We start from the raw sequence: 15,382 nt of genomic DNA, 5'->3' as shown, positions 1-15,382 counted from the left end.
GACTGGGAGACAGTCTCACCCTTTTCCACCAATGAAGGCAGTAGTTGAGGCTTGGACAAGGATCTCATCGTCTGTCATCTCTGACTTCATGTCCTCCACCGTTGCTTTTTGAACCTCTAATCTGCAAAGTGACAGCATCCATGGTCAGTCCTGGCTCAAGGATTCGGCCTGAGCTACAGGAGAAATGCCTTTGAAGCAGCCAGTTAACAACCTACCAACCCACCCATGCCCTGGATTCCCCAGACTTGTTACCCACCCAGTTCTTTAAACTCAGGAAAGCTTGCTCATATTACCCCACAAAGGGCAGAGTTTTAGCCCAGAGCTGGAACATTGCTTTGTGAAAACATGGTTGTCTCTGACCATGGGATCCATGATGGGAAGATGAACTTGAGTATCCCCGAACTTAAGCTTTCTGGCGTGTCATACCTTAGGGTCAAGGAAGCACTTACCCTAGCAGGAGATCTTTCAGGTTAATATTTCCGAGCAGGCCCGAGAGTGCATCACTGACGCCACCTGGCACCACACCCTTCAGTATGCCCTCGGTGGATCCTGTGAGCTCGCCCACTGTGTTGAGCACACCACCCAGGGGCTCACTGACTTGGCTGAGCACGCCACCCAGGGGGAGATTAGAGAGAAGAGAAGAGCCAGCCTTTCTTGCAGGATCCCTCTTTGCACCATTGGATGATAGGCTTCCCAAGATCCCTTGGGCCAAGGGTAACAGGTTATTGACAGCATCAGTGGCTTTTGAGAGTGATGGCAATGGGAGATTTGAGGACTTGCTGTTGGTCCTCTTGTCCTGGGGACCACTTTGGCCACCACCACCAAGGATATTGAGGGGGGAACTGAGGTCTAACAGAGACTGCAAGTCCAAGTTGGACACTGTTTCTAACACTGTCCCAAGCAAACCGGCCAGATCCACTTCTGCACAGTTGAGCATCTCCTCAATCTGCGGGGGTAGAGTGCGGTTCAGATCTGAAATGGTAAAGAGACACATTCTTACCATTAGCTGCCCATCTGGTTCAGCCATAGGAGTTGTCCCAGCTGGAGAGCCAGTACCGAAGAGTTGTGGGCCCATAGGCACCATCCATCCTGTCTTCTGGACACACCAATTCCTGCTCTGCCCACCCTAAGGATAGCCTGGGCCCTAGAAATATACTAGTTCCCATTAAGAGTTAATATGTGGAGGACTTCTGCCAAGATGGAGGCATAGGTAGAAACACTGTGCCTTCTCCCACAACCAAGTTTGAATACAACAAAGGTTTAGTAAACAAAGGCACAGCCAAAGAACAGAAAATTGAACTATACGGAAGTCTGACAACAACGAACCGTTCAACCAGACCGGTAAGAGGGGCGGAGTCAGTAGAGGAGCAGGGTCGGGCAGGAAAGATCCCCTGATCCAGGCACCCAGGCATTTGGGGTAGCAGCGGGGTAGCAGCATGGACCCATTGAGGGTGTGGGGCAGACTGACCACGGTCGCACATTCGTGCACAGTGGGACGGACTGCACAGACCCCAGCTGGTGAACCCAGTGGCAGAGAGCTCACTGCAGTCGTACATTTGCGCACAGTGACATGAAACGCGAGGTCCCCCGTGACAATGGCAGCTGTGGCGGCAGCTTTGGAGGCAGCAGAGGGGACCGCCATTGCTCCTCTCTGACCCCACCCCCACATACAGCGTCACAACCCAGTAACTGAGTTGCCCCGCTCTGGTGAACACCTAGGGCTCCACACCTCATACATAACAGCTTTGAACAGGCCAAAAGATGGCTCAAGAAGAACTCAAAGCCCCAGAGCCCATAACTCTAAGCGACCAGGAAATAGACAGCCTCTCAGATGCACAGTTCAAAACACTGGTCATCAGGATGCTCACAGAACTGGTAGATTATAGTCACAAATTAGAGGAACATATGAAGGCTAAACTAATTGAAATGAAGGGAAATGCACAGGAAACCAATAGTGATGAAAAGGAAACTGGGACTCAAATCAATGGAATGGACCAGAAGGAAGAACAAAACATCCAACCAGAAAGGAATGAAGAAATGAGAATTCAAAAAAATGAGGAGAGGATTAGGAACCTCCAGGACATCTTTAAACGTTCCAACATCCGGATTATAGGGGTACCAGAAGGGGGAAAGAAACAGCCACAAGTGGAAAACTTATTTGAACAAATAATAAAGGAGAACTTCCCCAGTCTGGCAAAGGAAATAGACTTCCAGGAAATCCAGGAAGCTCAGAGAGTCCCAAAGAAGTTGGACCCAAGAAGGAACACACCAAGGCACATCATCATTACATTAGCCAAGACCAAAATGAAGGAGAGAATCCTAGAAGCAGCAAGAGATAAGGGGACAGTCACCTACAAAGGAGTACCCATCAGACTGTCAGCAGGTTTCTCAAAAGAGACCTTACAGGCAAGAAGGGGCTGGAAAGAAGTATTCCAAGTCATGAAATCCAAAGACCTATAGCCAAGATTGCTCTATCCAGCAAAGCTTTCATTTAGAAGGGAAGGACAGATAAAGTGCTTCTCAGATAAGGTCAAGTTCAAGGAGTTCATCATCACCAAGCCCTTATTATATGAAATGCTAAAGGGGCTTATTTAAGAAAAAGGAGATAAAAAATATGAACTGTGAAAGGACAGCAAACTCACAGTTATTAACAACCACACCTAAAACGAAAGCAAACCAAAAGGACAGCTAGATCAGGAGCAGAACCATAGAAATGAAGAACACATGGAGGGTTAGCAACAGGGGAGTGGGAGGAGGAGAAGGTGGGAGAAGGCACAGAAAATAGCATAGATGGTAGGTAGAAAATAGATAGTGGGGAGGGCAAGAATAGTAGGGGAAATATAGAATCTAAAGAACTTGAGACACGTGGTCATAAACTAAGGTGGGGGGGGAGAATGGTTGGGGAGGGAGTGTGCGGGTGGTGGGGAATGAAGGGGGGAAATAGAAGAAGTGTAATGGTATAATCAATAAAATATATATATTTAAAAAAATAAAATAAAAAAAAGTTAACATTTGTTAGCACATTCCTGAGGCTAGCAGAGTATGTTGCTCTGAAATGACTTGGGCATGAAATGAAAGGACCCTGTTTAGCTTTTTGAGCCCAGTAGCCCAGAATATAACAGATTAGGCTCTGTCCCTTGAAGGCCAAGTGACCTGAGGCAGGGTCTTCTGTCTCCTGAGCCCAGGTCTCTGCAGCCATCTATGTGCGTATGATGGGACCCACAGTGTGGGTCACTGGGTGCTGGATGAAATGAGAGATTGCCTTTTTAAGTGCTGAGTAAGGAGGCAGGTGAGGGGAGTGTCGGTGGAGCTGACAGTTCTGGAGTTTTCTGTTCTCCATCTGGGTGAGTGTGTGCAAGTCCCTTCCATTCTGTAGGCCTCATTTTGCCCTTGTGTGTCCTTGGGATGTCCTGCCCATTGACATGCTGCCTCTGCTGGTCCTCCTGCATCAGCTCTCGTCCTCCTGCAGCGTTGTTATTGTGAGGATGGAGCAGGTGGGCACTATGGGTTTGCCTCCACACTGGAGAGAAGAAATTCAGGGAGAACTGGAACCTCAGAAGATGGGGTGGGGAAGGGAAGGATGCTCAAGAGCCAAGTAGCAGAGCTGTGAAGTCACACTGTTCTATCCTGTCATGCTGCTCAGAAGAGCTTGCACAGCTGGAGGGTAGACAGCCTTGGCTGCCTAGCAGGAAAGTGAATCAGGCTGAGGCACAAGATTTCTGGTCCAGAGCTTTGAAGACTTCCAGCCAAGATGGAGGTGTAGGTGGAAACACTGTACCTCCTTGCACAACCAAGTTTATGAACAACAAATACTTAAAAACCAGAATGCAACCAAAACAGAGAAAATTAAACTGTACCAAAGTCAGACAACATGAACCATTCATCCAGACCAGTAAGTCGCAGATTCAGTGGCTGGCGGAGACGGCTCATGCAGGAAAAAGTGGCTGGACTGACCCAGGTGTGCAGGCGGCGGTTGGCAGATCCCAGATGCGGGGTGGCAATGAGCAGACCCAGTGATGGTGGAGGGCAGCTGGCTGACGGTGGTCACACATTCATGCACAGATAAACCAGGCAAAGGAGCGAGCATTGAGATAGACCTCGCAACCCAGGGCCAGGAAATAAAGCCTAGAAGCACCAATTGGGAAAACTTTGGAGGGTGGAGGTGCCGGGAGAGAATCCCAGGCTCACAGAGAGTTCAGAGTTTGTTGGAGAGACCCACAGGGTTCTGGAGGGTGCACAAGCCCACACATCTGGGAACCTGCACCAGAAGGGCCTAATTTGCTTGTGAGAAGCAGCAGAGGGGATCGAAATCTGAGAGAGAGTGGAAAAAATGCCATTGCCTCTCTCTGACCCTGCCCCCACATATAGCATCACAACCCAGTGACTGAGTTGCCCTGCGCTGGTGAACACCTAAGGCTCCATCCCTAATACATAACAGGCATGAACAGACCAAAACATTATGGCTCAAGAAGAAGAACCATTCAAAGCCCCAGAGTCAATACTTCTAAGCGACCAAGAGTTAGCCAACCTATAGGACACACAGTTCAAAATACTAGTGATCAGGATGCTCACAGAACTGGCTGATTTTAGTCACAAATTAGAGGAACAAATGAAGGCTAAACTAAGTGAAATGAAGTGAAATGCACAGGGAACCAATAGTGATGGGAAGGAAAGTGGGACTAAAATCAATTGAGTGGAACAGAATGAAGGAAAAAACGACCAAACAGAAAAATATGAAGAAACAAGAATTCAAAAACATGAGGAGAGGCTTAGGAACCTCCAGGATATCTTTAAATGTTCCATCATCCAAATTATAGGGGTACCAGAAGGGGAAGAGGAAGAGCGACAAGTGGAAAACTTATTTGAACAAATAATAAACGAGAACTTCCCCAATCTGGCAAAGGAAATAGACTTCTAGGAAATACAGGAAGCTCAGAGAGTCCCAAAGAAGTTGGACCCAAGAAAGAACGCACCAAGGCACATCATAATTACATTAGCCAAGATGAAAATGAAGGAGAGAATCCTAGAAGCAGCAAGAGATAACGGGACAGTCACCTACAAAGGAGTGCCCATCAGACTGTCAGCTGATTTCTCAAAAGAGACCTTACAGGCAAGAAGGGGCTGGAAAGAAGTATTCCAAGTCATGAAATCCAAAGACCTATAGCCAAGATTGCTCTATCCAGCAAAGCTTTCATTTAGAAGGGAAGGACAGATAAAGTGCTTCTCAGATAAGGTCAAATTCAAGGAGTTCATCATCACCAAGCCCTTATTATATGAAATGCTAAAGGGACTTATCTAAGAGAAAGAAGATGAAAAAATGAACAGTGAAAGGACAGCAAACTCACAGTTATTAACAACCACAGCTAAAACAAAAGCAAACCAAGAGGACAGCTAGATCAGGAGTGGAACCATAGAAATGGAGATCACCTGGAGGCTTAGCAACAGGGGAGTGGGAGGAGGAGAAGAGGGGAGAAGGTACAGGGAGTAAGTAGCATAGACTACCAGTAGATAGAAAATAGAGGGGAGGACAAGAATAGTATGGGAAATAGAGAATCTAAAGAACTTGTGACACCTGGACATGAACTAAAGGAGGGGAATGGGGGAGTGGGTGTGCAGGGTGGAGGGGAATGAAGGGGGGCAAAGGGATAACTGTAATGGCATAATCAATAAAACATCAAAAAAAGAGATTCCTGGTTCAGTAGATTAGCAGGAGGAAGAAATCTGCTGGTATTAGCTCCTGTCAAGCTGCTGGGCCATGGCTTTTGGAGCTTGCCCACTGCTTCCTGCACCCAGGGATCCTCAATCTGGAGGACCTTTGCCTGTCAGGGTGATGTGGATGCACCTCCATCCCCGGTATGTCTTAGAGAATGTCTTGCACATGTGACCCTGGAGACCCGCACTAGAGTGTTTCAGTCAGTATTGCTTAGAGTCACACACAGTACACAAAAGCAAAGTTGATGTGTAAATCATGGAAGATTCATCAGGTAGAATAATAGAGTGAACTGGACAAAAATTTCTCATGGATAAATCACATCACAAGCATGAGTATGAGAAGAAATGCCAGCAGGCTACCTTGTGGGAAACTATAACGTGGAATGCAGATTTTTAGAATGAGTAGCCATATGACATAATGATAAAGAATTGGCCAGGGAAGAATGATCAGGCTGGACGTTTCCTTTGGTTGGGAGGGAGAGGAGTTGGGAAGGATGTCTAGCCCAGTAGGAGCCTGGGGGCCATCAGCAGCCCTTTTCTTGGTTTTATTCTTAATGTAGATGTTGATTGCAAAGGTATTTGCTCTGTACACCTTTTCAGTTTTTGTATGTTTGACAATGAAATTCACCGCCGCCGCCACCGGACACTGCATGACGGACACACAGCTGCCCTCTGCACACCTGTCTGAGCTTTTCTGTCTATTTGGAGTGATTTGTAATAAGGGAGGCTGGTTAGAGGAGTGGAGCACATGCTCCTGGAGGCAGAGCCATGGTGGGAGCTGTGAGGCTGGGCACTGACGCCAGCAGGCAGGTGCCGAGTTCCCCTCTGTCACCCTGTCCTGTCATGCTGGAAGGCTGACCTAGGCCATGGCTTCAGGGTCAATAAGGGGAGCCATGCGGACTTTCCTGTTGGTCTTTGTGTGCTGATGAGTCCTATTCCCTTCTTATTCCCCTCACTGAGTCACTTCTTTGAGAAGTATTACAATCCCTGACTCCTTTGCCCTCTTGCTCTGGGAAATTCTGAGGGGACAGAATTCCACATCTCCTGAGAAGGGAGACTGGGGAGCACTAACCTAGTCCAGGCTTTTCAGGGTGGGCCTGGATTTCTTATTTTCTGGCTCCTGGTCAGCCAGGTTAATGCTTTAAGCACCCATGGGTGCCTGGGCTGAGCTCTGGAGCCCAGCATTGAGAAACTGAGATTTCCTGGCAGAGTGTTCAGTTAATGAGGATCATGTAAAAGGCAGGCAACCATTATTTGCTGGATCTAAGTTTCCTTTTCCAGGCTGGCTTTGATGTGTGTTGTACCCAATATGTGGACTCTGACAAGCAGCCTCTGCATCATCTTGGTCTTACTAGAAAAAAATAGTTCCCTGACTGGGGAGTTCAGTTGCTTAGGGTGTTGTTCTGATATGTCAAGATTGAGTGGTCAGTACCTGGTCAGCACACATACAAGAATCAATCGATGAGTGTGTAAATACATGGAATAACAAATCGATGTTTCTGTCTCTTTCCCCCTCTTCCTGTCTCTCTGTAAGATCAATAAATAAAAATTAAAAAAAGAGAAGACCAGTACCACTGTGGTGCTGCTATAGCAGAAGGTCTGGGAGGGGGCCAGGCAGCTCTTTTGTTAACAAGCTTTTGAAGTTATTTTGATACCACCTCCTTTTTGAGAACAATTTGTTCAGAAGGAATAACTAGCCTTTAGTCTTGGAAATGAGAAGCACGNCCTGGTCAGCACACATACAAGAATCAATCGATGAGTGTGTAAATACATGGAATAACAAATCGATGTTTTTGTCTCTCTCCCCCTCTTCCTCTCTCTCTGTAAGATCAATAAATAAAAATTAAAAAAAGAGAAGACCAGTACCGCTGTGGTGCTGCTATAGCAGAAGGTCTGGGAGGGGGCCAGGCAGCTCTTTTGTTAACAAGCTTTTGGAGTTAATTTGATACCACCTCCTTTTTGAGAACAATTTGTTCAGAAGGAATAACTAGCCTTTAGTCTTGGAAATGAGAAGCACGTGCAAGGGGTGTGGAATTTAAGGTGTATAGGTAGCATGGGTCTTACTTACAGTCATTGAGCTTGCTGCTGGACGTGAGCTGGTTAGCCACAGGGGGCGTCACAGGTGGACGTTGTCTAAAGGAAGAGCTTCCTGCAATTCGGGGATATCTGAGGGACTGTCCGGATTGTAGGATGGGTCTTCCTCCAGAAAGATTTAGCAACCCAGAAGGAAGGCTCAGCAGGTCAACTGCTGCCGCCTGGGCAGCCAGCGTGATGACCAGGGCCCAGAGGGTCAGCATGTTGGCAGCCAATATCTGCAAAGGAGGGCTTTGTCAGCTCCACGTTTCCAGCGGACCAGAGGGCCGCCGATATATTTGTACTGGATGTACTCGCAAGGTCCTAGCTGACACCCAGCCATGGGGCCTTTTCCCCTCGGCTGGGGTTGAGCAGCCATAACTGGAGCTCTTGTGTAAATTTGTAAGTGTCAACTCCAGCTCTGTTGGTTGTGTATGTCCACACATATGCACTTACTGAGTGCTGGTCAGGGTGCAAACATCTGTAATGTCATATACAATCCTCCCAGCAAGTCCAGGCCCTTGGTAGTGCTATTGTTCCTCTTTCCAGCAAAGACACAGAGCTGGCTTCACTCCCAGGCAGGAAAGCCTGTTTGACTCTGAGCTCAGCTCTGTGACTCAGTGGAGGTCCCTTCCTTTCCTGACTGTCAGAGTCCTCCCTTCCCGTGACTCTCAAAGCCCATCTGTTTCTAACACTTTGGTGACGTGGAGACTTGTGTCTCAGGGCCTCTTTCCTCAGTGAAGCAAGTACTCTCTGGAGTTCTTCTCTGTTTGGATTTTCCCCTCCAGGCCAGTTCTATAAAACTGGCCTTGCCAACCTTTGTTCTTGCTATGGGTAGGTGGGCGCTGACCACATCAAGCTGCCTGCCATTCACCAGCATCACCAAAGAGCCACTCTTGCAGAAATGTTGGGAAGGACATAATTAGAAGCCAGTGACAATCCTTCACATTGAACAAATTAGGCTTTATGAGAAAAAATCATCACATTCTCATTATTCACTAATTTTATGCTTATCTGTGAAAAATTGACATTTACTGTCTCAGGTGAGATGCAAGTGTCCTGTGAGGAAAAATAATACAATTCTCTGCCTGTGACTGANATAAAGTGCTTCTTAGATAAGATCAAATTCAAGGAGTTCATCATCACCAAGCCCTTATTATATAAAATGTTAAAGGGACTTATTTAAGAAAAAGGAGATAAAAAATATGAACAGTGAAAGGACAGCAAACTCACAGTTATTAACAACCACACCTAAAACAAAAGCAAACCAAGGGGACAGCTAGATCAGGAGTGGAACCATAGAAATGAAGAACACATGGAGGGTTAGCAACAGGGGAGTGGGAGGAGGAGAGAGGGGGAAAAGGTACAGAGAATACGTAGCATAGACGGTAGGTAGAAAATAGATAGGGGGGAGGGCAAGAATAGTATGGGAAATATAGAATCTAAAGAACTTGAGACACATGGACATAAACTAAAGGCGAAGAATGGTGGGGGAGGGGGTGTGCAGGGTGGAGGGGAATGAAGGGGCGAAATAGAACAACTGTAATGGCATAATCAATAAAATATATTTTAAAAAAAGAAAAGGGCTGTTCTCATCTGTTCAGTTCCTACCACTGAAATTTTTGTCATTTGTACATCCTGTCACAATCCTGCTGTGCAGTGTCATCACAGCTTTAGAAAACGATAGCCCGGGAGAGGGAGATGATTTTGACCAGGCGCATGGATAGTGTCTGCTTCTGCTCTCTTGAAGTGGGGAGTTGGTTTGGGTCCCTGCCTTGGAGCAGGCTCAGCATGTTTGCTGCCTGGCCCGTCCCAAGCCCACCGTGGTTCTCATGCTGTGAACCTCAAGTGCAGTTCCAGTTGTCAAGGCCCCATTTTGGGCTTTGCTGAAATGTCAGCTGCATAGAACAAATGGCAGTTGACCTTTTCTCAGAGAGCAGAACCAGGCGTTTTCACTCGTGTTGATAAGTAGGAGACAAAACCCACTGTCCTGGGTCTTATTTTTCTTGGACATTTGCGGAAAATTGAGTGATCATGTAGGTGAAATTTGTGACACCCATTTGTGGGTGTGGCCCTTGCTTTTGTTGTTGTTAATGGTTTCTCTGGACCCAAAGAATGACCCCAACTCCAGAAGTGGGGAAAGGCACATCCGGGGTGCAGCCTTGGATGGCCCCTTGGGGCTTCCTGGTTCCTTGTCTTTGTCTGTGCTTCATCCTTAGGAGGCGGGGCAGCCGTGGAATCTGCTAATCCAGGATCCACATGAGGCGGTTTCTCAGAAGGTGGCTTAGCAGGCTGAGCAGTAGGGCTCCCTTGTTGTCAAACCCTAAGTGATTTGACCTTCTGATTCTTGAAAGAGGGGGTTCTTTCAAGCCTGGCCAAGGCTTTGCTGGCATCCCAGTTGCTGGTGATAAGGCAGGTGCCAATTCTTAATGGCTTGTGGGTGGAGATGTCTCCTTAGGCCTTTTGAGCTGTGGGTGTTCTGGTTCAGAGACAACAAGATTTTGATCTTTCATGGGTGTTTCTTTAGTGAGTGTGCACAGGCACTTTTGTAGTTTTGTCTGTGTTTATGTTCTCTAGTTCCCTGGAACTCAGCCCTCTGCAGCACTGCTGCCTCAGTTTCCTTCTGTGGCAGAGTCAGTCCTTCTTTGCTGGTAATGGGAGTTCACAGAGGCCTTATACATCTACTGGGTGTTTCTGAGGACTCTGGAGTTGTGTGTAAAATCTGGGTCAATTTTTATTTCCTAGGTACCTATCTTTCATGAGTTTTTCAATGAGCCTTGTGTTTTATCAAAGGTGATGAATCAGTTTAGAAGAGGCAGAGTTTCTGTGCACAGGTTTTGGGGCCAGGCAGACATGTTCGTGTGAGTCCTGGTCAGTGCGTGACCTTGGGACAGTAACTGAGGAGATGACCCTCATTCATTCCCAGAGGGATAAGTGTCTGATGTGCACTTTGTGCTGCTTTTCCTCTGACCATCTGTTGCGGGTTTGTCATTCTCTGGCTACACAGTGCTGGTTGTCAGCACTGTCTTGTGCAAATGCATCAAATCAGCTTCTTGTATCGCAGCAGGTGTTACCTGGGCGGCATTTTCCTGTTGATTCAGGCACCTTGAGTTTCACATGGAGGAGAACTTGCTTTGCTTGAGATGGAGAGCAGGGTCATGCTGTAAATCAGACCGAAGCTTCAGTTCTAAGGCAGTGGTTACAACTAGCGAACCGCTGTGAATGAGCACTCAGAAGTGCTTCTCACCCTTACAACAGCCCATCATCACTCTCAGCAGTGGTGGCGGCAGCATCACCGGCATCACCCACATCCCCTTTTAGTGATGAAGAAACTGGCTTACTGAGATTAGGTTGCTCCTCTATCAAAGTGGCAGAGCTGGGCTTCCAGATATTCCTGAAACCAGAGCCTTGGCCCAGGACATGCCATTTGTCTTCTTCCACTTGTCCGTGAGGTTCTTAAGGGCTGGGGCATGTACTTCCTTGTCTTTACCTAGTGGGCAGTAAATGTCAAATGAGTGAATGAATGACCCGGTGAGTGAGCCAACATCTCTGAGGCTCAGTTTCTCTGTGTGTCACATGCCTGCTTCTCCTACATGGGGTTTATGAGAACAGATAGGACGGCAGCTCCGAGCGTGTGAAGTAACAGCCGCACATGAGGCAGGGAGCTCCCTCCGTCTTCAGGCCTCCTTTCTCCCGTCTTCACCCCTTTTCAGAATGGCACTGGGCAGAGATATGGGCTGCAGTGGGGTGGCCACTTTGGACACCTCTGGGGTAAACCCCCTGACTTCTCATGACAGAACAAACATTCTTATCCCTCCCCACCCCCTTGCCAACATTATGGGGTGTCTGTCACTTTTTAGCTCTGGGTCAGTATTTTTTCTCTCAAAAATGTATGACAGCCCTGGTCCGTGTGGCTCGGTTGGCTGGAACATTGTCCCATAGGCCGAAGGGCTGCGGATTCGATTCTCACGTGGGTCGATCCCTTGTTGGGTCATGTTTGAGAAGGCAGTTAATTGCTGTTTCTCTACCATGTTGCTATATCTCTCACATCGATGTTTCTTTCTTACACTGATGTTTCTTTCTCTCCTTTTCTCTCTCTAAAAGCAGTGAAAAAATGTTTGCAGGTGAGGATAAAATATAAAAAACTGTATGACCGAATTGAGATCATGTCACTCTCTTGCTTAACACTTGTCGTCGGTTCACCAGGGCACACACCAGTGTTTGCCCTGGCTGTGGGGACTCTGTGTGGTTTGACTCCTGCCTTCCTCTGTGTCCTCATTCCCCAGCACTCCTTGCTAATCTGTTCAGCCATGCTGGCTTTCCTTTAGTTTTGGGGGGTATACCTACGTTAGGACCTTTCCACGTTCTGTCCTCATTGCTTGAACCCTCTCCTTCACATTTTGCCTAAATTCCTCATCCTGCAGCTCACATATGTCCACCCAGAGGGTTTCCCGGGTACCTCATCTAAGTCGGGCTGCCCTACATCAATCTTTTTTTCAGTACACTCCTATCGTTTTCCTTTTGGGCCTTTCTTGGAATTTGTAGCCATGTGTCCTTTTGGTGGCTGATTTGTTTCATGCTCTCTCTCTTAAAAGCTTCATGGGGGCAGGAAGTGCTGTTGCCTTGTTTTTACTCAAGTGGAACAAAGTAGGTGCTAAATCATATCTATTTATTTAGATTTTATTTATTTATTTTTAGAGAGAGGTAAAGGAAGGGAGAATGAGAGGGAGAGAAACATCGATTGGTTGCCTCTCATACCCACCCCGACCGAGGGCTGGGACTGAACCGGTAACCCAGGTATGTACCCAGATCAGGAATCAAAGTTTCGCCTTGTGGGATGACGCCCAACCAGCTGAGCCACACTGGTCATGGCAGATCACATTTATTTATAAATGAGAAAGAACATTTTCTCCCTATCGGTAAAAGTCAACCATGTTCAACATAAAAAATTTGGAAAATATATTAAGAAAACAATAAAAATCTTTTATAATCTTACAACTGTGATTCAACAATCACAGCCAGGATTCCGAGTTAATGTATTTTATGTAATAGTCACATCTGGAATTACTTGCTAAATCATCTTGCATCCTGACTTTTTAGTGAGCATTTGCTTTTAACATCAAATGCTCTATAAAACATGATTTTAAGAGCTGTGGGATATTTCTCATTAAGAATTTCTTTAAAAAAAATCTTGCCCTGACCAAGTTGGTTGGGCCTTGTCTCATAAAGTCAAAGGTCACTGGTTTAATTCCCAGTCAGGGCACGTGCCTGGGCTGCCAGTTTGGCCCTGGTTCAGGGTGTGTATAAGGGGCAACCGATCCATGTTTCTCTCTCACATCGATGTTTTTCTCTCTCTCTCTTACTTTCCCTTCCATTCTCTCTAAAATAAATTAAAAAAATAAAATAAAAATCCTGTATTGTTGGACATTTCATTGTTTTTCAAATTTTCGCTATATAATTGATGCTGTGGTAACGGTTCTTGCCCTATATCTTTGTTTGCACCTCTGATTAACTTTTATATATATATTTATATATATTTTTTAAATATATATTTTATTGATTATACCATTACAGTTGTTCTATTTCACCCCTTCATTCCCCTCCACCCTGCACACCCCCTCCCCCACCATTCTCCCCCTTTAGTTTATGTCCACGTGTCTCAAGTTCTTTAGATTCTATATTTCCCCTACTATTCTTGCCCTCCCCACTATCTATTTTCTACCTACTGTCTATGCTATTTTCTGTGCCTTCTCCCCCCTTCTCCTCCTCCCACTCCCCTGTTGCTAACCCTCCATGTGTTCTTCATTTCTATGGTTCCACTCCTGATCTAGCTGTCCTCTTGGTTTGCTTTTGTTTTAGGTGTGGTTGTTAATAACTGTGAGTTTGCTGTCCTTTCACTGTTAATATTTTTCATCTTCTTTTTCTTAGATAAGTCCCTTTAGCATTTCATATAATAAGGGCTTGGTGATGATGAACTCCTTGAACTTGACCTTATCTGAGAAGCACTTTATCTGTCCTTCCATTCTAAATGAAAGTTTTGCTGGATAAAGCAATCTTGGCTGTAGGTCTTTGGATTTCATGACTTGGAATACTTCTTTCCAGCCCCTTCTTGCCTGTAAGGTCTCTTTTGAGAAATCCGCTGACAGTCTGATGGGTACTCCTTTGTAGGTGACTGTCCCCTTATCCCTTGCTGCTTCTAGGATTCTCTCCTTCATTTTAGTCTTGGCTAATGTAATTATGATGTGCCTTGGTGTGTTCCTTCTTGGGTCCAACTTCTTTGGGACTCTCTGAGCTTCCTGGATTTCCTGGAAGTCTATTTCCTTTGCCAGACTGGGGAAGTTCTCCTTTATTATTTGTTCAAATAAGTTTTCCACTCGTGGCTGTTTCTTTCCCCCTTCTGGTACCCCTATAATCCGGATGTTGGAACGTTTAAAGATGTCCTGGAGGTTCCTAAGCCTCTCCTCATTTTTTTGAATTCTCATTTCTTCATTCTTTTCTGGTTGGATGTTTTGTTCTTCCTTCTGGTCCATTCCATTGATTTGAGTCCCAGTTTCTTTTCCATCACTATTGGTTTCCTGTGCATCTCCCTTCATTTCAACTAGTTTAGCCTTCATATGTTCCTCTAATTTGTGAGTATAATCAACCAGTTCTGTGAGCATCCTGATGACCAGTGTTTTGAACTGTGCATCTGAGAGGCTGGCTATTTCTTTTTTGCTTAGAGTTATTGGCTCTGGGGCTTTGAGTTCTTCTTGCTCCATCTTTTGAACTGTTCGTGCCTATTATGGTTCAGGAACAGAGCCCTAGGTGTTTGTTCACCAGAGCAGGGCAACTCAGTTGCTGGGTTGTGACGCTGTACAGTGGGGGCGGGGTCAGAGAGGAGCAATGGCCATCCCGTCTGCCGCCTTTCGCTGCCGCCGCCCCCGGTGCTGCAGCTGCCACCATCGCCAGGGCCCACACGTTTCGTCCCACTGCACGCGAGTGTGCCACCGCTGTCAGCCCTCCACCACTGGGTTCGCCTACTGGGCCCTGCGTGGTCCGTCTCACTGTGCGCGAATATGCGACCGTGGTCAGTCTGCCCTGCATCCCTACTGGGTCTGGGCTGCCTGCGTGTCTAGGTCGGGGGATCTTTCCTGCCCGACCCTGCTCCTCTGCTGGTTCTGCCCCTCTTACCATCCGGGTTGAATGGTTCATTGTTGTCGGACTTCTGTATAATTCAATTTTCTGTTCTTTGGCTGTGTCTTTGTTCTCCAAACCTTTGTTGTATTCAAACTTCGTTGTGGGAGAAGGCACAGTGTTCCCACCCATGCCTCCATCTTGGTGGAAGTCTGATTAACTTTTTACTAACTCCTCAGTAGTGTTAATTTATCATACACATTTGTAAGAATATGAATATTTTTAAGATTTTTTATTTGAGTGAGATCTGTCTTGCTCCTGCCAACCTCAAGCATTTGGATTTTTTGTGGGGCACAGTTAGTGTCGATCAGTGAAATATCTGAGTTACAAATTTACTCAGGAAAGGAGAGCGGTGTGACTTTGCTGAACATCTCCTGTTAGGTTTTGTTTGTTTTAAGGCATTATGTAAAGGAACTCTCTGCTC

The 15,382-nt window shown here is 46.4% G+C and overlaps 1 protein-coding gene across 1 annotated transcript; it reads right to left on the bottom strand.

Moving 5' to 3' along the window:
- LOC118985374 (vomeromodulin-like) lies at positions 1–8,041 on the bottom strand. Its single transcript, XM_037043876.1, has 3 exons — positions 7,781–8,041; positions 450–972; positions 1–121 (listed from the first exon to the last, which is right to left on the bottom strand). The coding sequence occupies exons 1-3, from the start codon at positions 8,007–8,009 to the stop codon at positions 16–18; spliced, it is 858 nt and encodes a 285-aa protein (XP_036899771.1). The 5' UTR covers positions 8,010–8,041; the 3' UTR covers positions 1–15.
- Positions 8,042–15,382: the final 7,341 nt, after the last annotated feature.

This window comes from Sturnira hondurensis, unplaced genomic scaffold (assembly GCF_014824575.4).
Source record: "Sturnira hondurensis isolate 20B ecotype Veracruz unplaced genomic scaffold, ASM1482457v3 Scaffold0004136, whole genome shotgun sequence".
In the NCBI taxonomy this organism is placed as follows: domain Eukaryota; kingdom Metazoa; phylum Chordata; class Mammalia; order Chiroptera; family Phyllostomidae; genus Sturnira; species Sturnira hondurensis.
Note: the sequence above shows the minus strand (reverse complement) of the source record. Positions and strands in the feature narration are given on the sequence as shown.

Bases quoted from the DNA above. Each gene is read 5' to 3' on its own strand.
- LOC118985374 (XM_037043876.1), bottom strand. From the start codon at position 8,009: ATGCTGACCCTCTGGGCCCTGGTCATCACGCTGGCTGCCCAGGCGGCA. The intron at 973-7,780 runs GTAAGTAAGACC...TTACCATTTCAG, and splicing joins CAGCAGCAAGCTCAATGACT to ATCTGAACCGCACTCTACCC. The intron at 122-449 runs GTAAGTGCTTCC...GTCACTTTGCAG, and splicing joins CTGAAAGATCTCCTGCTAGG to ATTAGAGGTTCAAAAAGCAA.